At 41.0% G+C, this 26,570-nt stretch overlaps 1 protein-coding gene across 11 annotated transcripts in view; it reads left to right on the forward strand.

Moving 5' to 3' along the window:
- Positions 1–18,798: 18,798 nt before the first annotated feature.
- The window catches only part of dtna (dystrobrevin, alpha), a 205,021-nt gene continuing 197,249 nt past the window's right edge, over positions 18,799–26,570 (forward strand). For 3 of the 11 annotated variants that reach the window (XM_063063065.1, XM_063063140.1, XM_063063133.1), the window contains exon 1: positions 18,802–18,954. In XM_063063065.1, the coding sequence (XP_062919135.1) occupies positions 18,938–18,954 (17 nt within the window). In that variant the 5' untranslated portion in view covers positions 18,802–18,937. Of the gene's footprint in view, positions 18,955–26,570 lie in introns of all 11 variants that reach the window. The other 8 variants (XM_063063075.1, XM_063063088.1, XM_063063093.1 and 5 more) reach the window with 5 other exon arrangements.

Genomic DNA, 26,570 nt, shown 5'->3' on the forward strand with positions numbered 1-26,570 from the left:
CTGTCCCATGATCCTCTCATATCCCTTTTTCCAATCAACTGTCCAGCTCTTGGCTCCATCCCTTCCCCTCCTGTCTTCTCCTATCATTTTGGATCTCCCGCTTTCAAACCTCTTACTAGCTCTTCCTTCAGTTAGTCCTGACAAAGGGTCTCGGACCGAAACGTCGACTGTACCTCTTCCTAGAGATGCAGTTAGGGAAGCATTTAATTGGAGTAAGGGGAAATAGGAAGCTATCAGGCAGGAACTTGGAAGCATAAATTGGGAACAGATGTTCTCAGGGAAATATATGGCAGAAATGTGGCAAATGTTCAGGGGATGTTTGTGTGGCGTTCTGCATAGGTACGTTCGAATGAGACAGGGAAAGGATGGCAGGATACAGGAACTGTGGTGTACAAAGACTGTCGAAAATCTAGTCAAGAAGAAAACTAGAGCTTACAAAAGGTTTTAAAACCTAGGCAATGATAGAGATCTAGGCTAGCAGGAAGGAGCTGAAGAAAGAAATTAGGAGAACCAGAAGAGGCCTTGAGAAGGCCTTGGCAAGCAGAGTTAAGGAAAACTCCAAGGCATTCTATGGGTATGTGAAGAGCAAGAGGATAAGATGTGAGAGAATAGGACCAATCAGATGTGACAGTGGAAAAGTGTGTATGGAACCGGAGGGGGTAGCAGATGTACTTAATTAATACTTTGCTTCAGTATTCACTACGGAAAAAGATCTTGGCAATTGTAGGGATGATTTACAGTGGATTGAAAAGCTTAAGCATATAGACAGTAAGAAAGAGGATGTGCTGGAGCTTTGTGAAAGCATCTAATTGGATAAGTCTCTGGGACCAGACAAGATGTACCCCAGCTACTGTGGGAGGCGAGGGAGGAGATTGCTGAGCCTCTGGCAATGATCTTTACTTCATCAATGGGGATGGGAGAGATTCCGGAGGATTAGAAGGTTGCAGATGTTGTTCCTTTATTCAAGAAAGGGAGTAGAAATAGCCTAGGAAATTATAGACCAATGAGTCTTGCTTCAGTGGTTGGTAAGTTGACAGAAAAGATCCTGAGAAAGAGGATTTATGAATGTTTAGATAGGCATAACATGATTAAGAATGGTCAGAATGGCTTTCTCAAAGGCAGGTCGTTGCTTAAGAACCTGATTGAAGTTTTTGAGGATGTGACTAAACACATTGATGAAGGTAGAGCAGTAGATGTAGTGTATATGGATTTCAGCAAGGCATTTGATAAGGTACCCCATGCAAGGCTTACTGAGAAAGTAAGGAGGCATGGGATCTAAGGGGATCTTGCTTTGTGGATCCAGAATTAGATTGCTCACAGAAGGCAAAGAGTGGTTGTAGACAGGTCATATTCTGCATGGAGGTCGGTAACCAGTGGTGTGCCTCAGAGATCTGTTCTGGGATCTCTTCTCTTCATGATTTTTATAAATAACCTGGATGAGGAAGTGGAGGGATGGGTTAGTAAATTTTCTGATGACACAAAGGTTGGGGGCATGGTGGATAGTGTGGAGGGCTGTCAGAATTTACAGCGGGACATGATAGGATGCAAAACTGTGCTGAGAAGTGGCAGATGGAGTTCAACCCAGTTAAGTGTGAGGTGGTTCGTTTTGGTAGGTCAAATATGATGGTAGAATATAGTATTAATGGTAAGACTGTTGGCAGTGTGGTGGATCAGAGGGATCTTGGGGACCGAGTCCACGTGACACTCAAAACTGCTGTGCAAGTTGACTCTGTGATTGAGAAGGCATACGGTGTATTGGCCTTCATCAACCATGGGTTTGAGTTTAAGAGCTGAGAGGTAAAGTTACAGCTATATAGGACCCTGGTCAGACCCCACTTGGAGTACTGTGCTCAGTTCTGGTCACCTCACTACAAGAAGGATGTGGAAACTATAGAAAGGGTGAAGAGGAGATTTACAAAGCTGTTGCCTGGATGCATGTTGGCGCATGTCTTATGAGAATAGGTTGAGTGAAGTTGGCCTTTTCTCCTTGGAACGTCGGAGGATAAGAGGTGAGCTGATAGAGGTGTATAGGATGATGAGAGGCATTGATTATGTGGATAGTCGGAGGCTTTTTCCCAGGGCTGAAATGGCTAACATGAGAGGGCACAGTTTTCAGGTGCTTGGAAGCAGGTACAGAGGAGATGTCAGGGGTAAGTTTTTTATGAAGAGAGTGGTGAGTGTGTGGAATGGGCTGCCAGCAACGATGGTGGAAGTGGATACAATAGGGTCTTTTAAGAGACTACTGGATAGATACATGGATATTAGAAAAATCGAGGGCTATGGGTAACTTCTAGTAATTTTTAAGTAAGTACATGTTCGGCACAGCATTGTGGGCTGAAAGCCCTGCATTGTGCTGTAGGTTTTCTGTATTTTGATCACTGTCTCCTCAGTGTTCCTTTACCTTAAGCTCACTAATTGCATCCGGTTCATTACAGAACACCCAATCCCAGTACAGCTGATCACCTAATGGGCTCAACAACAAAATGCACTAAAAAGCCACCTTGTAGGCATTCAACAAGTTTACTCTCTTGGGATCTATTACCAACCTGATTTTCCCAATCTATCTGCATGTTTAAATCTCCCATGACTATCATAACATTGCCCTTTTGACATGCCTTTTCTATTTCCAGAAGTAATCTGCAGTCTAAATCCCAGCTACTATTTGGAGGCCTGTATATAACTGCCATCAGGGTCCTTTTACCCTTGCAGTTTCTTAACTCAACCCACAAGGATTCCAATCTTTTGACACACCTTTCTAATGACTTGATGCCATTATTTACCAGTAGAGCCACGCCACTCCCTCTGCATACCTTCCTATCCCTCTGATACAATGTGTAACCTTGGATATTCAGCTCCCAACTACAACCATCCTTCAGCCACGATTCAATGATGGTCACAACATCAACCCGACAATCTATAATAGTGCAACAAGATCGTCCATCTTATTTCTTATATTCTTTGCATTAAGACATAGTACTTTGAGTTCTGCATTTGCTACCCTTTTTGATTCTACATCCCTAATGCACTGAATTTACCCTTCTGGCTGTAATTTTATCCTATCATCTGTCAGCCCTTCCTGACAGTCTGACTGTATGCTATGTTTTACTTTGTTACCAGCTATCCTATCCTGAGTCCCTTCACTCCAGTTCCCATACCCCTGCCAAATTAGTTTAAGTGCTCCCCAACAGCTCTAAAAAACCTGCCCGCTGGAATATTGTTCTGCCTCGGGGTTCAGGTGCAACCTGAACCTTTTGTACAGGTCATACCTATCCCACAAGAGATCCCAATGAACCAAGAACCTGAAGCTCTGCCCCCTGCACCAGGTTCTCAGCCATGGATTTATCTGCCATGCGATTTCTCTGCATCTTTTCAACAGAACACAACTGGACAATTTTTTTTACATTGGTGGGTAGACAAGTATTCCAATTGTACTGGAACTGTTTCAGTTGAAGCACAGATAGTTCTGGAGCTCAGATCCTTAGTATTACAGTGGGAATGTTGTCTGGTCTCATAACCTTTGATATATGCAATGTTCTCAGCTATTTGATTATATGATATGGAATAAATTGATTTGGCCAGAGACGGGCTTTTGTGATGGTAGGATCCCAGAAGGAAGCCAGAATGGATCATTTGTTTAAACTGTAGGTATTTGAGGATGCTTCAAATTTGTTCTTTGCACTTAGATGGACCCTGGAGTCATTCAGGATGAAGAGATGTTCATGGAGTCCACTCCACCTATTAGCATTAGAAAACTGAATACAGTACTTCTGGTTTGTAACAGTATTGTCTGCTTTTTGTAAAATTTCCATTCCACATTTGATTTATTTTCTTCCTGTTTCTCACTTCTATTGTAAAAAGAAATTGCATTTGTCAGCAACATTCACATATTATACTGTAAACTGAAGTAATGTCAACAATTAGGGACATAGGGAAGCCAATAACAGAGAAAAGTACATTAACATATATAGTAAATAAACAAATTAACTTGAATAATTAATAAATATGATGTATTTGGTGGTCAATAGGAGAGGCCAAAAATCAGTGTTTCAAAGAAAGCTTCAATGCAGTGAAGAAAAACAAATCTAAGCGAGCAGAAATGCCTTTGGGAGAGAGAAAAACACAACTGATGTCCTGCCAAATATTTTCTTTGTCTGACAATATTTATAGGCTGTAGAAAATTGAAGTGTAGTATTTTAGGAATGTTAATTGTGATGAATGTTTTGATAATCATGTGTATCTTTCAGATCCCTGAGTGTAATGGAGTGAAACACAACCTCGTATAATCTTCAGTTTAACATGTGTAACACCAGGCAGTGGTTAACCAACAGAAAGAGAAAGACTTTTTTTAATTGAAGTTTTGGTTTTTAAACTTTCAAGGTTGTCTTTAATTACGGGGAAGTATAACCAGTTTATTTTTGGGGAGGTTGGAAGATGCAGAGGAAAAAAATATCAAATGAAATAAATGACAAAAAATTGGTTTAAGTGTTATTGAGAGCAAAGTCAGTAAACATAAAGAAAATTAAATCTAAATAACATAATCTTTAAAAAGAATAACGTGATTACCTGATGTAGACAATGGATGCAAAAGGTGAAAATATTTTCTGATTAATGTTACTTAAATAAAAAGAACAAAAAGTAGAAATAGTAGTTGGAAGAAGCATAATGCTTCTTAACATGAAGCTAATAATTATCAATCAACAGTTTGAAAAGAACATCTGTTACTTATCGGATGTGCCTGAGGAGAACCGAGAAAGTGTGCAAAATCTTTGAAATTCTGTTGGTTTATTGCCTGATTTCTATATTTAGCTTTCTTATATATGCTTTTTGTATCAACAGCCGTAACATACACATTTATAAACTCTGGCGAAAGAACATGCAGTGTGGTGAGTTAATGTTCAGGGGTCATAAGGAAGTTTAAAAGAATTTATTTAAGATTATTCATGGACTGTACACAATATAAATATAATCAAATATGCCATAGTGGATATCACAGTATTTAGACGTAACGCTGTTAACCCATTTAAAAGAATGAAACTAATTTAGTAACATTTACAGATATAACTGATTAACTGGGCTTCAGTTTGTAACAATTTTTTAAAATTATTCCTTGTTCTTTTCTGATTCAGCAACAAGAGGTTTTCATAAACAAAGAAGGCACTGTGTACGTGTTCAAGGTTATGAGAAATTACTTTATCAGAGTTAATAAAGAGTAAATACAGAAAGAAATTAAAAAACAGTTAATAAAGTGGTGAAAGAGACAGAATAATATTTATCAGCCAATCACTAAGCTACACCGCACAATATACTGCTGGAGGGAACCACAAGTGTCTTGACTGCTTTTCCAGTTAATCTCCCTCCCTCTCACTTTCTTAGCACTAGTTGCAACCCAGCCTAGGAGAAGATTCCTCCTTGCACAAAGGAATTGCCCTTTTTTTTATACACTTTAAGATCCTTTACTCGAAAACTTCCCCAGACAAACATTGTCTACTTTCAATGTGATAGACTGGTGCTCACGCGAAGTTCTCAAATATTTATTTATTTTACATTTATTTATTTATTTGGGGACATGGTGTGGAATAGGCAGCGCCATGCAGAATTCCAGACTAACACCGTTTTGTCTTACACACTTCTGTATATACCAAGGAGGAATAAAATTTAACTCTTTCTTTACTCTCCAACCCTCGATTCCTCATTGGGACCTACACAAAGGAACAGTAAAATAATATATTAAAACAAGTATAAATAATAAACACTGGGATTACTAAAGTAATAAACACCAGGATTACTGTAAAGCAAGTTCCATATGGGTAATAAATCATACGGTATAGTGGAGTCCTGGCACTGCAATTGTCTAACTCTTGCTTATGATAGTAAGCTAAAGTAAACTGCACTACATACACAAGTAATGTTACAATTACAGGATGTGATATGATCCTCAGCCAGGGCTATTTTTGAACATTTGTTCCCCCCATCATTTGCTTTATTTTGAGTAATGTGACCAGATTTGCAGTTTATCAGTCAGATTCTATGAATGTGCTGGGAGGTTATAGCTTTGTAGAACATCTCCTTCTTCCATGGTAAATTATCGTGTGTACTTCCCCCACATCCAGACGACTCTCTGCTTGAAGGAAAACTCAAATTGCTGATAGAAATAGTTGCAGCGCTGTCATTCCACCTGAAACAGAAAAGCATCTGTTAGTATCAGTTTTGCAGATATTTCAAGATTACCCTCTTTTTATCAATCTTTTCCTTGTTTAAATACACCAGATGGTCTTATCCTTGTACTGATACCCAGTAAGTGTTCCAGTCTCTTTTTGCTACAATTTCACAATAAATGCCTTTGCTGGCAGCCGGGTCTTTCATGTTTTATCCTGAGAAATGAAGCACATTATTCAATTGTATTCCTTACGGGTAACCATAACAATCAACTTATGCTCACTGTGGTTGACACTTGTTTGGGTCTTCTGATGGCAATTCCTTGCACAAAATCTGATCAGGTTAATACTCTGAAGGGATTGCAGAAGTTATTTCTTCTTCAACAATTGTTGGTCTCACTTCAGGAACATAATCAAACTAGCAATGGTCCTCTTTGTTCTTTAGAGTTTCTTTTGCAGAGGACAAGTGAAAAACATGGACCTTGATGAGTCTCCTACCAGATCTAATCAGTTAGCCTTGAAACATCTCTCCCTATGTTCTCATTTCTGACCTGACCAATGAGTTGAGCACACAAACCTCATCATGTAGTCAGAACCTCCTCTCTTTATAGCATATGTTGTTGTGTTCGTTTTTTTCCCCCTTTCTTCTATCTTTCCTTTTAAGTTTGGCTGAACCACACTCAGACGTGTCCTGAGCTATCTGCTGTATGCTTCAGTGTTACTGCTAAAATATATCCTGTATACTTTGTGACAAAATGCACTGTCAGTCAGTAGCTTGGAAGAAAATCTGCAGGGTAGTGCTTTGTTGTTTGATTTATCCTCCATGTCCTATTTTCTTGATGCTTCTTTCATAGTATCTCTCAGTTTCTCTGTTTGAGCTGAGTAACAAGGTGCTGTGCAGCCCTACTGATCCTGCTTTGTTTCATTAACTGTTCAAATTCAAATGATCAAAGTCACCAAATGCCAAAGTCAGTGGTACAATTCTGTCAGGAAGACCGTATGTTATGAACATGGATCAGTATTTTGCTTCAGTGCATTCAAAAGTGGCATATGAGTAGTAGGCAGCTGCGATCCCAGGGGGTCATGGGTTTGCGTCTCTGGTGGATTGTGTCCTCTCCAGGGCACAAACCTGGATGGGAAGATTTGAAGAACCGGCCGTTGCCCATGCAGCGGGATCATGCTCTCCACGTCACTGATGTAGTCCAAGGGAAGGGCAAGTGCTGATACAGCTTGGCACCAGTGCCGTCGCAGAGGTTGCCAGAGTGAAATTGTAAACAACATCAAACTGCCTTAGGGACCCAGGCTTCAGATTTTGTCCTCGCGGTTTACTCCCGAAGCTTTTCCCATGGGTGGGTATGGCTGCAAGGCAGCGGAGGTTTAAAATCAGAATTTTCCTTCTCCTAGGCGGGCTGCCGTCCAAGGCTGACGAGTCCCACCTACCTGAAGCAACTGGTTTTGAGGCGCCAGTGGTCTTCCTTTGCCTATTTCTCGTCAGTAGAAATACAGTAGTTCCGCTGGGCCTAGTAGCTAAGCCACACGTGAAGGCCAAGAGTTGGACTTGGTTGTCAGAGGCTGTTAGAGTCACACGACATTTGGAGCACTTTATAGGTATGACAACCTTAGGAACTGGTGGCATATGATCTCACATCATTAACTGCATTGTAACCTCTCTCCATGGCTATCAAGGTTTGTAGTTGGTGCTACAATGAATAGTCTGCTCAAGGAGAATTCAAATCCCAGATTTGATTTTCAGTGCATCATAGTCCAACTGAGATAGATCCTCTTCCTCTTTGTTCGTTTGCATGACATTCCCTGGCCATTGTTCATAATGTGGCTTCTAACCACCCTTCCTTACTCCTTAAATTGAGACATCATGAGCGAGTGTTGGTGTTCATGTGATATAGTACACATGGGGAAACTCACTGCTAAGACTATATTTTCTGCTGTTTGTTTGCTCATTGCTGTGATTCATTCTTTTTCAGTAATTCGCATAACAAAGTTAGTACCACTGTGAAATTTAGCTGAAACTTGACATAGTTGAAATTCAGTGACATTCTCAGGCCAACATCTTCAACCTTTTCCTTTAAGTTGTAGAATATTTGCATCACCCAAGTAGAGGATACATTTACTGTTCTGCTGCATTAAGTTATGGTCACAAAGACTTCATAATATTCTTTCAAATATAAAGAGATTTTCTTCTTCTGTGGCAGGCATGATTAAAATGTCATCTTGGTTGTATGCGTGGCAATGGGCCACCTTTAACATTTTGGCATGGTTGGACTGAAATATCTTGGGTAAAGACTACGCCAAAACTCAGCTTGATACTTAAACAACACCCTTTATGAATACTAATTGTTTGCTGAGTTGCATTCATTGTCCATATCTAATTGTGCGACTGGTTCAACTTAGTAAAGACCTTGTCCCCTGCCAATTCAGGGAACACATTATGGGATCTGGGAAGAGGATATTGCTCATCATCCATAGTTCAGCTGAGGGTGACCTTATGGTCCTCAGAAAGCTGTGTAGTCGGTTTGTTTTGGGCATCACATCAGGAGGTGTCACTCACTCACTCTGTCTAATGCTTTGACCAATTTACCACATCATTTGAATTTGTTAAACCTCTCTCTACCATACGTGCTGAAGGCTTGGTATTAATGTAAGCTTCAGGAAATTCATTTGATATTTGTCTGAATGTGTTTGCTAGCTTTGCGTCCATTAATGCCAGTCTATAAATCTTTGAATATTTCTGCATATTGCTCCAGAAACTTATCTGGATGTGTCATAATTATAGGGAGTATAGTGGTACCTTGGCCCACCAAGTCCACATTGACACCACCAACATGTTCACCTTTGAAACATGAGAAAAAGAAACTAGAGCACCTGAAAGAAACCCATGCAGTTCTGGAGAATACACAAATTCCACAGAGATGTACCAGGTCAGAATTGAAGTTAGGTCACTTGAGCTATGAGGTAGCACCCTTTGTATTAATATGTCATTCATTTTGTTACAAAGTGCTCAAACTAAACACATTCTTCTAATCCACTTTTAATTCTTCGGGCTAATCTTTTCTTAAAAGAGTTTATCAATGTCATTCGGTCTTATGATATGTAGCTTCTTCCTTTGACCGTTAAAGAAACTTTGCATCATATCCAACCTCGGGGTTTCACTAACTCAACAGAATAGAAACATAGAAACATGGAAAATAGGTGCAGAAGTAGGCCATTCGGCCCTTCGAGCCTGCACCGCCATTCAGTATGATCATGGCTGATCATCCAACTCAGAACCCTGTACCTGCCTTCTCTCCATACCCCCGATCCCTTTAGCCACAAGGGCCATATCTAACTCCCTCTTAAATATAGCCAATGAACTGGCCTCAACTGTTTCCCATGGCAGAGAATTCCACAGATTCACCACTCTCTGTGTGAAGAAGTTTTTCCTCATCTCAGTCCTAAAAGGCTTCCCCTTTATCTTCAAACTGTGACCCCTCGTTCTGGACTTCCCCAACATCGGGAGCAATCTTCCTGCATCTAGCCTGTCCAATCCCTTTAGGATTTTATACATTTCAATAAGATCCCCCCTTAATCTTCTAAATTCCAGCGAGTACAAGCCTAGTCGATTCAGTCTTTCATCATATGAAAGTCCTGCCATCCCAGGAATCAATCTGGTGAACCTTCTTTGTACTCCCTCTATGGCAAAAATGTCTTTCCTCAGATTAGGGGACCAAAACTGCGCACAATACTCCAGGTGTGGTCTCACCAAGGCCTTGTACAACTGCAGTAGTACCTCCCTGCTCCTGTACTCAAATCCTCTTGCTATGAATGCCAGCATACCATTCGCCTTTTTCACCGCCTGCTGTACCTACATGCCCACTTTCAATGATTGGTGTATAATGACACCCAGGTCTCGTTGCACCTCCCTTTTTCCTAATCAGCCACCATTCAGATAATAATCTGTTCTCCTGTTTTTGCCACCAAAGTGGATAACCTCACATTTATCCACATTAAATTGCATCTGCCATGAATTTGCCCACTTACCTAACCTATCCAAGTCACCCTGCATCTTCTTAGCATCCTCCTCACAGCTAACACTGCCGCCCAGCTTCGTGTCATCCGCAAATTTGGAAATGCTGCATTTAATTCCCTCAATTAAGTCATTAATATATATTGTAAAGAACTGGGGTCCCAGCACTGAGCCTTGCGGTACCCCACTAGTCACTGCCTGCCATTCTGAAAAGGTCCCATTTATTCCCACTCTTTGCTTCCTGTCTGCCAACCAATTCTCTATCCACATCAATACCATACCCCCAATACCGTGTGCTTTAAGTTTGCACACTAAAGTCCTGTGTGGGACCTTGTCAAAAGCCTTTTGAAAATCCAAATATACCACATCCACTGGTTGTCCCCTAGCCACTCTACTAGTTATATCCTCAAAAAAATTGTATGAGATTCGTCAGACATGATTTTCCTTTCACAAATCCATGCTGAATTTGTCCAATGATTTCACCGCTTCCCAAATGTGCTGTTATCACATCTTTGATAACTGACTCTAGCAGTTTCCCCACCACCGATGTTAGGCTAACTGTTCTATAATTCCCTGGTTTCTCTCTCCCTCCTTTTTTAAAAAGTGGGGTTACATTAGCCACCCTCCAATCCTCAGGAACTAGTCCAGAATCTAAAGAGTTTTGAAAAATTATCACTAATGCATCCACTATTTCTTGGGCTACTTCCTTAAGCACTCTGGGATGCAGACCATCTGGCCCTGGGGATTTACCTGCCTTTAATCCCTTCAATTTACCTAACACCACTTCCCTACTAACATGTATTTCCCTCAGTTCCTCCATCTCACTAGACCCTCTGTCCCCTACTATTTCCGGGAAGATTATTTATGTCCTCCTTAGTGAAGACAGCACCAAAGTAGTTATTCAATTGGTCTGCCATGTCCTTGTTCCCCATGATCAGTTCACCTGTTTCTGACTGTAAGGGACCTACGTTTGTCTTAACCAATCTTTTTCTTTTCACATATCTATAAAAGCTTTTACAGTCAGTTTTTATGTTCTCTGCCAGTTTTCTCTCATAATCTTTTTTTCCTTTCCTAGTTAAGTCCTTTGTCCTCCTCTGCTGAACTCTGAATTTCTCCCAGTTCTCAGGTGAGCCGCTTTTTCTGGCTAATTTGTATGTTTCTTCTTTGGAATTGATACTATCCCTAATTTCCCTTGTCAGCCACGGGTGCACTACTTTCCTTGATTTATTCTTTTGCCAAACTGGGATGAACAATTGCTGTAGTTCATCCATGTGATCTTTAAATGCTTGCCATTGCATATCCACCGTCAACCCTTTAAGTATCATTTGCCAGTCTATCTTAGCTAATTCACGTCTCATTAAAGGCATTGGTTAGTCTTGCAAGACCATGGATCTGTGCCTGGAAAGTCTTCACTCTCCAGGGCGCAGGCCTAGGCAAGGTTGTATGGAAGACCAGCAGTTGCCCATGCTGCAAGTCTCCCCTCTCCACAACACCAATGTTGTCCAAGGGAAGGGCATTAGGACCCATACAGCTTGGCACCAGTGTCGTCGCAGAGCAATGTGTGATTAAGTGCCTTGCTCAAGGACACAACACATTGCCTTGGCTGGGGCTCAAACTCACAACCTTCAGGTCGCTAGTCCAATGTCTTAACCACTTGGCCACGTGCCCACTGTGTAATACTTTCAAAGTTACCCTTCTTTAAGTTCAGAACCTTTGTTTCTGAATTAACTATGTCACTCATCTTAATGAAGAATTCCACCATATTATGGTCACTGTTACCCAAGGGGTCTCTCACGACAAGATTGCTAATTAACCCTTCCTCATTGCTCAATACCCAGTCTAGAATGGCCTTCTCTCTAGTTGGTTCCTCGACATGTTGGTTCAGAAAACCATCCCGCATACATTCTAAGAAATCCTCTTCCTCAGCACCCTTACCAATTTGGTTCACCCGGTCTACATGTAGATTGAAGTCACCCATTATAACTGCAGTTCCTTTATTGCATGCATTTCTAATTTCCTGTTTAATGCCATCCCCAACCTCACTACTACTGTTAGGTGGCCTCTACATAACTCCCACTAGCGTTTTCTGCCCTTTAGTGTTATGCAGTTCTACCCATATCAATTCCACATCCTCCCAGCTAATGCCCTTCCTTTCTATTGCATTAATCTCCTCTCTTACCAGCAATGCTACCCCACTTCCTTTTCTTTCATGTCTCTCCCTCCTGAATATTGAATCTCCCTGAATGTTGAGCTCCCATCCTTGGTCACCCTGGAGCCACGTCTCTGTGATCCCAACTATATCATATTCATTAATAACAATCTGCACTTTTAATTCATCCACCTTGTTATGAATGCTCCTTGCATTGACACACAAAGCCTTCAGGCTTGCTTTTACAACACTCTTAGCCCTTATACAATTATGTTGAAAAGTGGCCCTTTTTGATTTTTGCCCTGAATTTGCCAGCCTGCCACTTTTACTTTTCACCTTACTACTTTTTGCCTCTACCCTCATTTTACACCCCTCTGTCTCTCTGCACTTGTTCCCATCCCCCGTTGTGAACTAACCTCCTCTCTCCTAGTCTATTTAATTTGATTCCCACCCCCCAACCATTCTAGTTTCAAGTCACCTCAGTAGCCTTCGCAAATCTCCCCGCCAGGATATTGGTCCCCCTAAGATTCAAGTGTAACCCGTCCTTTTTGTACAGGTCACACCTCCGCCAAAAGAGGTCCCAATGATCCAAAAACTTGAATCCCTACCCCCTGCTCCAATCCCTCAGCCACGCATTTATCCTTCACCTCATTGCATTCCTACTCTCACTGTCGCGTAGCACAGGCAGTAATCCCGAGATTACTACCTTTACAGTCCTTTTTTTCAACTCCCTTCCTAACTCCCTATATTCTCCTTTCAGGACCTCTCCCCTTTTACTACCTATGTCATTGGTACCTATATGTACCACGACCTCTGGCTCCTCACCCTCCCACTTCAGAATATCTTGGACATGATCAGAAATATCCCGGACCCTGGCACCAGGGAGGCAAACTACCATCCGGGTCTCCGAACTGCGTCCACAGAATCGCCTATGTAACCGTCTTACTATCAAGTCCCCTATTACTACTGCCCTCCTCTTCCTTTCCCTACCCTTCTGAGCTACAGGGCTGGACTCTGTGCTGGAGGCATGGCCACTGTCGCTTCCTCCAGGTAAGCTGTCCCCCCGTCCCCCCCCCCAACAGTACTCAAACAGGAGTACCTATTGTCAAGGGGCACAGCCACTGCGGTACTCTCTATTACCTGACTCTTCCTCTTCCCCCTCCTAACCGTGACCCACTTGTCTGCCTCCCGTGGCCCCGGTGTGACCACCTGCCTGTAACTCCTCTCTATCAACTCCTCACTCTCCCTGACAAGACGAAGGTCATCAAGCTGCAGCTCCAGTTCCCTAACGCGGTCTCTTAGGAGCTGCATCTCGATGCACCTGGTGCAGATGTGGACATCTGGAAGGCTTGGAGACTCCACGACCTCCCACATCTGGCACTGAGAACAACAAGCTGCCCTCACACTCATACTTCTCCTCTCCTCAAATAACAACAAAAAATAAATACCAAACCCTCTTTGCCTCGCCCGTTTCCGCCTAAGCCCGTTGAGCCGAAGCCCTTATGCCTTCACTCTGCTCCCGGCTCACTCCGCTGCCCACTGTATAAGGCTCTGTTCCTTTTAAATCTTCCGCACTTCACTGCCCGACGTCACATGCCTGTGCAGTCCTGCCTCTCTGAACGCCAATGAAAAAAAACCGAAAAATTCAAAAATGGCTTTCTCCACACTCCCGCTCCGATTCTCAGACTTACTTCTCTGAATTAAACCCAAATAAGCTTTAATGTTCGATATACATTTTATTAGTGGTAAGTTACTGATTATCTTGATGTTCAGTCAAGCTGTCAGCAGCGTTATGTATACATGTAATGATCAATTAAGTTTCACTTTAATTTTAAGCTTTCTTTGTTTTTTCATTATTTCTGGTTGTGACCTATATAATGTTTAATTTGAGTATATGGACACCTGACACATTCAAAAAAATTGTTTTACTTCAGACAGTTTCAATCCTTTGCCATTCCACTCACGCGCTGATGAAATTTACTGTATATGCCCTGTCGTTTCTCAGCTCTGGCTTCAAAATTATGCAGATTATACTGGTTACGGGGAGGGGAGGGCTGTAAAAGATGTGTCTGATTTATTCAAGGTTCTTCTCTTGTCCAAAATGATACACACATGGTCAAATACACATACTATTTTCTTTGTTTGTTTTGGATGACTGATGCTATCGTTTGGAAATAAAGACAGTGTTCTTCCCAGTAATGTCTTGATAATGGTTTAGCTAGAAACGGTATATCTAAGGTGAATATTGTGCTCTTGGAAAAGTACATATCTTTAGATTAAGCTACTGCATCAGTTTTATAATGCAAAGTATGAAACTAACAACTGCTTCAAAAAAGTAATTGTTGATTATTATTATCTTTGAGGTAAGGTCATTCAAATCTCTGGCTGTCCTAATGCAGCAAATCCCTTCTATCCATCACGTCACTGCCTGGTTCTCAGTTAAGTAATACCTCTGTATTAAAATGCTTGATTATTAGAAACAGGCCCTTCAGCCCAAGTGATGGATACTTATAAAGGTTCCCATCTAAGCAAGTCCCATTTTCTCACTTTGGCACATTTCCCTCCAAACCTTTCATATCCATCTACCTGAACAAATATCTTTTAAAATGTTCTTGATGTTTCTGCCTCAACCACTTTCTCTGGCACTCGTTACAAATATTAACCACTCTCTGGGTGAATAAATTGCTCTTCAGCTCCTTATTAAATCTTTCTGCTGTCACCTTGAACCAGGGGTTCCCAGCCTGGGGTTCATGGACCTCTTGCTTAATGGTATTGGTTCATGGCATAAAATTGTTGGGAACCCCTGCCTTAAGAATATGTCTCCTTGTTCTTCATGCCCCAACTCTGGGGAAAAAGACTACTCAAAGTAAATTTATTATCAAAGTACATATATGTCACCATATACAAATCTGAGATTCATTTTCTTCTGGGCATACAGAATAAATCCAAGAAACACAATAGAATCAATGAAAGACCGCACCCAACAGAACAGACAAACAACCAATGTGCAAACGCTGTAGATAGGGCCCAGTCCATCATGGGTAAAGCCCTCCCTACCATTGAACTCATCAACACAGAGCATGGTTGTAGGAAAGCAGCAAGGACCTCCACCACCCAGGTCATTCTCTCTTCTGACTGCTGCAATCAGGAAGAAGGTACAGGAGCCACAGGAGTTGCACCACCAGTTTCAGCAACATTTATTACCCCTCAACCATGAGACTCTTGAACCAAAGGGGATAACTTCACTCACTCAACTTCACTTGACCCATCACAAAACTGTTCCCGCAATCCATGGGCTCACTTTCAAGAACTCCTCATCTCATACTCTTGACATTTCTTGTTTATTTATTTATTATTATTAATGATATTATCTCTTTTTGATCACTTTTTGTATTTGCATTGTTTATTGTCTTTTGCACACTGGTTGAACGTCCAAGTCGGTGTGGTCTTTTTATTGATTCTATTATGTTTTTTGGATTTATTGAGTATGCCCGCAAGAAAATGAATCTTAAGGTTGTACTTCGAAAATAAATTTACTTTGAACTTTGAACTTGTGAACTGTGCTAGAACAAAAGAGAAAATAATAGTAGTAAATGAATAAACAATAAATATCAAGAACTTGAGATGAAGAGTCCTTGAAAGTGAGTCAATAGATTGTAGGAACAATTCAGTGATGGGGCAAGTGAAGTTGATCGAAATTATCTGCTACTAGATGATAGTCATTCAGGCAGGTTGCCACATTGTTCTTAGGCACTGGTATAATTGAAGCCTGCTTGGAGCAGGTGGGTACCTCAGACTGCTGAAGTGAGAGGTTAAAGTTATTGGTGAACACTCCAGCCAGTTCATCAGCACAGGTACTTAGTATTCAGCAGTCTTATGACTGCTAGAAATGATATAGCTAAGGTGAATATTGTGCTCTTGGAAAAGTACATATCTTTAGATTAAGCTACTGATTCAGTCTTACATTGCAAAGTATGGGAGCTAGGGCTTTACTCTTTGGGGAGAAGGAGGATAAGAGGAGACATGATAGAGGTGTACAAGATAATAAGAGGAAGAGATAGAGTGGATAGCCAGCGCCTCTTCCCCAGGGCACCACTGCTCAATACAAGAGGACATGGCTTTAAGGTAAGGGGTGGGAAGTTCAAGAGGGATATTAGAGGAAGGTTTTTTACTCAGAGAGTGATTGGTGCGTGGGATGCACTGCCTGAGTCAGTGGTGGAGGCAGATACACTAGTGAAGTTTAAGAGACTACTAGACAGGTATATGGAGGAATTTAAGGTGGGGGCTTATATGGGAGGCAGGGTTTGAGGGTCGGCACAACATTGTGGGCCGAAGGGCCTGTACTGTGCTGTACTATTCTATGTTCTATGTTCAGCAAGGTACCCCATCTGGGTTGAATGCTTCTGTAGGATCACCCTGCTGAAGGATGCTCTCATGTCTGCCTCAGAGATTGAAATCACAGGATTACTGGAGGCAGTAGGGATTTGTGAAGCTTCCTCTATGTTTTGATGGCCAAATTCACTGTGCACATTCTCCTTATTTTTATACCACATAATTTTATACACCTCTATAAGATCACCCTTCATTCTGCTACACTTCAATGAAAAGCTGGTAACCTGCTCCATCTGTCCCCATAATATAGTCCCTAGAGCCCTGCAGCATCCTGGTAAATCTCTTCTGTACTCTGTCTTGCTTAATGGCATCTTTCCTGTAGTAGGGTGACCAAAACTGATTAAAATATACCAAATACAGCCTCAACAACATCCTGTGCAACTGCAACGTAATATCCCAACCTCTATACTCACTTTCCTTCTCTTCAATTCTAGGGATCTGCAGATTTCCTTTGTTGAGATATTTTCTAATGTACAACCTTCTGAGATATCTGAACTTCCCTTATTCTGTCCACTCAAGCATCCATGATTTTCTTCTCCTTATTGGCAACTGTAGCTCAGCAACAGAGATCTAAAGCTTTGTCATTGCCTCCCAAACCCCTGCCTCCCTACTCTTACATCGCCAATCTCAACCCTTTAAAGTTCATTTCATGAATTTATTATGCATCAAACACTAAAATTTCCTTTTGAGTGACTTGGTGCCAAATTTTGTTTGAAGATGATTTTTGTTGAAGAACTTGGTTCTTATTACATTAAAACATTTGCAAATTGTGAGTTATTTTTATTAGGAAATGTGTTACTGTACTGCTTACAGACTTTGGATGTGAAAGAGGCTAAAGTGAGGAAATTATCAAAGAAAAAATAGAAACAAATAAACATCATTGATAGCTCTTTTAAATTTCCTTGTTCAAAGACCTGTCATTCCCACTTATATTTGAGTTTTATCTAGAATAAAGTGTTAAACTTTCAGTTTTCTTATGACTTGTACAGACAAGTCCATGGGCTGTTTACAGTGAAATTGTGAACTGCATCACAACAAAGGTACCTCTGTTCACTTACGTCCATGTGTTTTAGAAGCTGCATTATTTTCAGCACTACGAGCTAAAACAACTTTATTTTCCCCTTATCTAAAAGGTAGTCTCTGTAGCTAACTTTGATACTCTGCATAAAATGATGGCGTTGCTTATATTGGTTGATATAGTATATTGGCCTTGAGACAGCAATTGTGAGATAGAATGTGAACAATATAATTTATTGTTCATATTCTATCTCACAATTAATAGAATTAAACAGTGTGTTCAGCTGAAATGATATTGTACACTGTTTCTCTAGGCTTTTGAAGATTAACTTTGATTGTAATTTAGCTTGAAGCTGTAGTCCTTAATTTGCAGTCACCAAAAAAATACTGTTTTGCTAAGATCGCACTCTTATGACCGTTTTCAGAAATAAAAGCTCTTATTCTCCTCTTTGCAACTTTTTCTGGGTTGTATGTGGTTCACTTGAAACTTGTAATGGCAGCAATCCATGTCAGGGAATTTGTTCAGAAATTCATTGCCTGTGGCATTATTTGAAAGGATGTGGGGGTGGAGATATGTATAATGATTGAAGAGAACAGAAGACCCATGTTGCTGCATGAATTATTCATAGTTGTACTTTTTAGGGCACAGTGTTGTGGGACTTGTGTTCTGAAAGGCTGATGAAATTACTTTTAGATAAGTATTACTGACAGGCTCGACCCTGCCAGTGTTGCCAAGCTTGCAACGATATTATTTGTCAATCCTTCCCTTTGATGGTGAGCCATGTTTTAGAATTGGCATTTATAGTAAAACTTTTGATGAAGATTACAGGCATTGTCTTCTAAACTACGTCATCATGATTGAATGAAACACTTTCATACTATCATTTCAATTGACAACTGAACTGATTTTTTCTTATTTTCATACTAGATTTTGGCACCAGGCCAGAAAATAAGGCAATTTGATTATCAAAGGCATTTGATTGGTGAGCTGCACAAAAGGCATTTGCCTGCAGAACCCCATAGGAATGTGAGACTGGATAACTTAGAGTTAAAGATAGCCTCTGCCTGGGCCACGTTCTAATTTCAGCAGTTTGTTCAGCTCTCCAACAGGCTGTTAGCAGAAACAACCTTACTCTCAACATTAAAAGCAGAGGTTCTTAAAACCTTTCAATCATCAATATTTAATCAAAATACATACAAAGAATGGTGAAAACAACAGGGTAAGTTTATATTTAAGATTAATTTGTTTTTATGGTTTGCGTAGTTCCTTTAACTCTGGCTCTCCTGTGTTTAAATACTTCACCGTGTTGAAATGGCTCAGTTAAGTCAATTATAAATGCTGTGTTAATGCCCTCTTTTAGGATGTGTTTTATATGCTTGTTCAACATGTTCGCTTTACAAAACCTGTTTTCTTCCAGTGTTGGAATGTTCTTAAATAGAAATTCCTTTTGCTTTACTCTTTGAGAAATATGACAGCATGACTATAAATGGTGCTTCTAAACTTAGTATCAATAGAATGAGAATTAACTATATCCTATTCCATCAGACTGCATATTTATAGATGTAATTACTATAGTGAAGATATCAAATATTGTTGACTGCCAAATAGGAAGTGACAGCTCTTTTATATTGAACTTTTTGTTACCATCTTTGTGGTCAATGCTGCCATTGCAAAACTTAGGCAAGGGTGTATTAGACAAACTTTGAGATGATAGTAGAGTTTGGAGATAGTAGAGATGTGGTTGGGGTGGATGGGGTTTGATGGTTAGTTCTTGCTTGTCCATAATGACAGGGAGAGTATTAAGGGTGCTTAAAATGGGAGAATTTTGTAATGTGCTCTCAATCCTCTACATAGAAATGCCATCATTTTTGTTGCAGTGGTTGCAGTTGAATTTGTGTTCTGCTGTTGAGAGTAAAGAAAAGTTTTTAAAGTATTCAATAATCCATTACTTTGTAATGTGCTAAACTGATTAAGAGCTAATGAAATATGATTGAGGAGAAGTTAGTGTTTTAATGTGGCTGCCAACGATACAATCTGATCAAACATCAGAGCACGCGACTGGAATAATTTGCAGTAAAAATTCAGATTATAGAGTTGGGTTATTTACATATTTATCCCCTAAATAGAGTCAGTAAGATGAATTTTGGAGAGATGGTACTACCAGCTGCCATTACCATAGAGCGTAATCAGCACCACTGAATAGAGATTAATTCCTAGGAATTTTTGAAGCCCCATTGCAATTGCATTCACGGTTCATCAGATAATGAAGCAGTCTATGACCATAAATAACAAATATTGGACAATATCCAGACTTGGCCAGAGAACTACCAAATAACTGTCATGCCATACATGTAGCAATAAAGGGTATAATCACCTCTCCTTGCCATTCAACAACATTCTTTCTTTGACTTCTCACCATCTCAATCCTTGGGTCACTATTAACCAGAAACTTAATTGGCTGAGCCATATGCAGGTCATTCCCAGATAGTAAATGGGTTCTAATTTTACAAATGCCCATAAATTGTTTTTGTCCATTAGTTGGAAAATACACAAAAATCACTTGACATAATCACCTTACTTCCACAGTATTGTAGCGAATGACATTGGAAGTATATCAGACTGATAAGAAAGAGCAATTACTAAACCTTGGATGGGGTGAAGTAGAGGGGGGGGAGAGAGAGAGAGAGAGAGAGATGGAACAAGTTCTGCTATTCATAGGAATGAAAGTATGAAAATATACTTCATTGAACTTCTGAATTTACTGTTAGAGGAATCCATTTGTATATCGGGGCATCCATAAGTTGTCTGATCATAACCCAAAGATGGCCTGTAAAAACACTGTGGCTGCATCTAGATTGAAGAATGGCTATTATAAAACAAATACCTAAAATTTTGACTCCTCAGAGCATTTCATCTCCACATGACTGCAGTTCCAATAATGCTGAGGAAGACATCAGGAAAATATAGCCTGTATGACCACTTCTTCCACCAAGGCCACACTGTATACCATCAAAAGATGTCCTGCAGCAACTTGCTAAGTCTTTAGCAACAACTCCCAGAACCTAACACACCTGTTCTGAAGCTCAGGAACACTACAACTTCCAATTGCCCTTGCAAAACAAATCACTTGATTTTGAAACCTATATTACCTCATCTTTGTGAAGTCAAATTGGTGAAACTTCCCACACAGTGGCATTCAAGGAAATGACTCATCTTATGAATGAACTTATCACTGCTTTCTCAAAGTAAAGGATGGGCCGTAGGTTTTGGCCTTGCAAGCAATACCCTCAACTGACATGAATTAAAAGTGTCTAACTTTAGAAAATCTCTGCTTTGAATTTGAATTTGGATTCATAATTGTTTTGTAAGAGAATAAAGATTACAAAAAGAAAGCATGGATGGGCCATTCAGCCCCTTAAATCTGTTCTGCTATTCAATAAATCATATGTGTCACAATGGCGGGGCATTGGGAGCAAGGGTGGACCCAAATGCAAGACACATCTTGTGAGGTTACTTAGATTTAGTTTATTGTTCGATAGCAGGAGAGCAAGGCAGGAGCAGGAGTAGTGAACTGGACAAGGACTCAGGATTACGACTAGGCTGGGACCAAGGGTCTGGGCTTGGACTCGGAATCGGCTCCCAGAACTAGAGGAAACATGAAGAGGCTAGGGTATGGACTCTGAGCCCGAGACTGGGCAAGGACCCAGTACCTGGGTCTTGCCTCGGGCTCGGACCCCAGAACCAGGCATGGACATGACATGGGCTAGGGAGAGGAGGAACATGGAAAACAGAGCCTCGGTCTTGGGAGAGCAGGTACATGGAACCATGGACACATACATAGAACACAGAGTCGGGACCCCTCCTTGGGTACAGGACATAGGGCCGGGACTCACACACAGAACAGAGAGCCTGGACCCCTCTTTGGGTACAGGACATAGGGCCGGGACTCATGACCCCCTGCGGGGCAACGGCAAGACGGCCTGACTTACCCCACGGAGGCGAGGACAAGACAAGACATGACCCCCCCCCCCGTGGGGCAACGGCAAGATGGCTTGACTTACCCCATGGAGGCGAAGACAAGACAAGACAAGACCAACACGAAAGAACACCAGACAGTACCTATCTAGCTCCGGCAATAGAACTAGACCGAAGTGCAGGCAAGGGCTGCAGACGAGGGCTAGAGGCAAGAGGGGCAGAGAAGGGATTCATACTGAGGGGTAGGACAGGAATCACAGACCACCAGGGCCAGGACTTGACTCGGAACGGAAGCCGCCAGGGCCCGGACTTGACTCGATACTTGAAAGCAGCCAGGTCCAGGACTTGACTTGGTACTTGAATGCCCCCGGAGCCAGGACTTGACTTGGAGCCTCCGGGTAGTGGCGAGCTCTCGACTCGGCCCGGGAACAGTAGACAGCAGTTCTTGATTCCCTCCAGGGGTTAACTGACGGACCCACCTCAGTAAGGAAACTTTGCAGGCTCGCTTTGGCGAGGTAACTGGACAGGGTTGCTCCAGTGAGGAAGGGCGAATTACCGGCACTCGCTTCGGCAGAGACTAGGCTTGCTCCGGCCAGATAACATCGGCACACCGTACCTTTGATAACTTTGCAGACTCTCCCACGCTGAACGGCTGAAAGCCGGAGACTATAAACTACCGCTTTAGCTGAGTGTTAATTGCCTCTAATCACCAAAGTCGAGGGACATGGGAAAACAGGGAATCAACGGTCCGGATCATAACATAAACAAGGTAAATTTAAAGGGACCCCGATCCGGACCATGACAATCTGATCCAAACTTGACCAAAACACTACTGTTCCTTTCTCTCTTAACACTTTGTGACTGCCTTGTACTTTGAATTTCTCTCAGACTTGACTTAATAAATTCAATGATGGACTCAAGGGCAGGAAATCCAAAATGCATTCTCCATAATTTGAGTACATTTCGGCAATCGCCTCTGATCTGGGCCAACATTTACGTGCCGGGCGTCACCTAATTAATTAGCTGGTTTATTTTGGCTTTTTTCTTAAAGATGTGTTGGGTGCGTCCCGGCTACCGCTGCATTCTCCATGGCAATGTATCAGTCTGCGGCCCGGGGGTTAGGGTGGTGGGACACTGGGGTGTCATCTCATCGTCATCTGTTTCCATCAGGGCAGGAGGTCATCTTCTTCTATGTCTGCCTGCCTTGATGTCGAAGGTCGAGGTTCGTCGTCTGCTGTGGCTAATGTGGAAGGCTTGAAAAACAACAGTATGCTTGACTGCTTAGCCTCATACATTTTTCTCTCATACAATTCTTTGTAAGCACTCAAACCATCCTGCAAATATGCCCTAAAGCTACGTACCCTTTCAAAATTAAAGGCGTACTTTTCTGCAATCATTGCAGCGAAAATCTCACGCAGTTGCTTCACGTTCAGTTCCTGGACGGCTTCACTTTCCGTCCGTTCGCTACTGCATTCGGTTTCGATTGTTATCCTTTCCTCTTCCAATTGCAACAGCTCTTCATCTATCAGTTCTTGGTCATGGGATGCCAATACCTCTTCAACATCATCTTTGTCAACTTCCACAAGCCAAACTCACTTTGTCTTTACTTCGTTCACCTCGATCAAAAGGCTTAATTATGTCTAGTTTTACGCTAATTGTAACACCCTTACGAGCTCTTTCAGGCTTTTCCGATACCTTAGGACTCATCTTGCTAACTGCTGCTCACAGGCACGTGTTTAATCAATGCTGGCTAGAATGCAGTTCTGGGGAGGGAGCTTGGTTGCTCGGGATGCGCACTGCCTTTTATCGCGCGCTGCCTTTTTTCGTAACAGTGAAAACACTTGCTGTTAGCGAAAACAGGTAACTAATGTAGGTCTTTTGTAACAGCGAGGTTTCGTAAAGCAAACATTCTAAAAGCGGAGGACACCTGTAAAATGTTCCAGGAGGATACACTACGGCAGCCACAAGACATCTTTGCTAGTTTGCTTCGGAAGTCTTGTCCTGACAGGGTGAAACACCCTGTAGAATCAAGCAACTGGCAAGATGTATCATAATCTCATTAGATTTGTCAAGTTTAATTGTGGAACAATGATTACTATTTTATATTTATTCTCTCTCTCAGTTTATCTCTCCATGTCTGTCTCCTTTTACGCACATGTACACACACGATCATGTGTCTATAAACATTCACCACTCACACACACTGTTATACTATCCAATTGCATGGCACAGCTGTGTTGCTGCTATCTGCCAGCCACGGATAATGCACCACTGAGAATGCAGCCCTGCCATAATTAGTCTGCAGCAAAGTGTTGTTAGTTGAATGGGAACTCTGACCGGAGTACTCTTATCAGGCGATCATTTAATGCAACCTTGAATGGTGAACTCTTGGGCGTTGGCATATTTAAGAGTGAAAATGCAGGAAAGCAGAAGAGGACAACCCTGGCTGGAGGAAGTAAAATAGCAAAAGAGGGAGGGATCTGGGGCAATAAATATACAACCCTTACTCGTTTTAAATAGAAATACTGATGGTTTCATATATCATTGGCCATTTCCCAGGCTCCCTGTCCTCCGGTTACAATTTACTGTATGACTAAATTACAAGCCCTAACAATTTAATATGACCCTTTTTTCACTATTTTCACCAGCTGCAGAGAGAAACAAGTCCAAGTTAAATAACTTGTTGAAAATTTTAGGTATGGCTGATTTTTACAATAAAGTTGTCATATCTCAGAATAAAAATTGAAGTTACCAGGGAATGAACATGTTGTAATTATTACTAAATGTAATTTACAGTTATTTACAAATGAGCTATTGGGCAGGTCATTCCACTGAATTTATACTTCAAACATTGTCACCATTTCACTTACTTTTCAATCCTTTGGTGGTCAATTAGATAATACAAAATTTCCGTCTAAACAATTTATAAAATTAATGAATATTACATCAAACTGCCAGAAAGAAAAAAGTTGTCTTATAACAGCATCAGGTTATTATAGATGCAGAGAATGCAAAGCAAGTCAGAAAAATAAATCTGATGTACCCAGGATTTACTTCAGCCCTATATTTGAATGGTACGTGTACGTGTACTGTATATCTATGTATATAAGTACACAACTACAGGAAATTTACTGATATTTCTGGTTCTTGATATTATATTTCATTTCTATCTTCTTGGATGTTATGTTTTTCATCTCTTGGTATTAAGTATAATGATGTTCCATTAGCTTTGCTCAATTTCTGCAGCTGATTAGGATCTATATGGGAGCAAGAACTATAACACTGGCAGTTGAAAGGGTATCTTTTTGTAATCAGTGGGGCAGAGAAAACCTTGATTAATTTTAATACGGTCTGCTTAGTAGGGCAATGTGGAAGGCAACATTAACAAGGTGAAAGTAAGGAATAAATAATGTTGGTTAGACCACTTGTTTTGTTATACATGCATATGATTTTCATTTTAGTGCAAAAATATTGGATTAACATCAGAGAAACCAACATTGAAGAAAGGCAATTCAGGTGATAATAGTGCTGAAATCTCTGCACTTGCTATGGAATTCTGAAGCTTCCATTAACAAAGAAGCGAGTTCAATTAAATTTCAGGAAAAAACACGTTGAATACTGTACAAGTTAGAGGCCTTGTAACCCCTGGGTTGTAGTGCTGATTTATGCACTAGAACTATTCACCTGCTGAACAAAGCTGATCCAGATAACTGAAACCCAAAATATGGAAAATTGAAAGTACCCATTAATTTTTTTTCTTTTTCCTAAGATGTTACCTGAGCTGTAAGATTTGAGTTCAGTTCTTGTAGCTATTCTACCAGGTGTCACCTAGTCTTCTTGGTAATCATGTGCTGAAACTTCCTCTCCAACCTCAAAGCTCCTTGGTGACTCACTTGACAACTGGCTGAACTGTTTATTCTCCACTTCCCTCTGTAGATCTAGTTTCAGGGATCTAGGGAGGCAATTTGGGTGGAATTGAAGAAGGGGAAAGGTGTAGTAATGCTTATAGGTGTATTATAGACCACCTAGTGGAGAGTGAGAATTGGAGGAGCAAATTTGTAAGGAGACAGCAGATATTTGCAGTAAGCACAAGGGTGTGATTGTGGGAGATTTTAATTTTCCACACATAGACTGGGAAGACCATTCTGTAAAAGGGCTGGATGGTTTGGAGTTTGTAAAATGTGTGCAAGATAGTTTTTTGCAACAATACATAGAGGTACCAACTAGAGAAGGGGAAGTGTTGGATCTCCTGTTAGGGAATGAGATAGGTCAGGTGACAGAGGTATGTTTTGGGGAGCACTTCGGGTCCAATGATCACAATGCCGTTAGTTTCAATATAATTTTGGAGAAGGATAGGACTGGACCCAGGGTTGAGATTTTTGATTGGAGAAAAACTAACTTTGAGGAGATGCGTAAGGATTTAGAAGGAGTGGTTTGGGACAACTTGTTTTATGGGAAGGATGTAATAGAGAAATGGAGGTTATTTAAAGGTGAAATTTTGAGGGTACAGGATCTTTATGTTCCTGTTAGGTTGAAAGGAAAGGTTAAAAGTTTGAGAGAGCCATGATTTTCAAGGGATATTGGAATCTTGGTTCGGAAAAAGAGAGACATATACAATAAATATAGACAGCTTGGAGTAATTGAAGTGCTCGAGGAATATAAAGAATGCAAAAAGAATCTTAAGAAAGAAATTAGAAAAGCTAAAAGAAGATATGAGGTTGCTTTGGCAAGTAAGGTGAAAATAAATCGAAAGGGTTTCTACAGTTATATTAATAGCAAAAGTATAGTGAGGGATAAAACTGGTCCCTTGGAGAATCAGAGTGGACAGCTATGTGCGGAGCGAAAAGAGATGGGGGAGAT

Source organism: Mobula hypostoma, chromosome 1 (assembly GCF_963921235.1).
Source record: "Mobula hypostoma chromosome 1, sMobHyp1.1, whole genome shotgun sequence".
Classification (NCBI taxonomy): Eukaryota; Metazoa; Chordata; class Chondrichthyes; order Myliobatiformes; family Myliobatidae; genus Mobula; species Mobula hypostoma.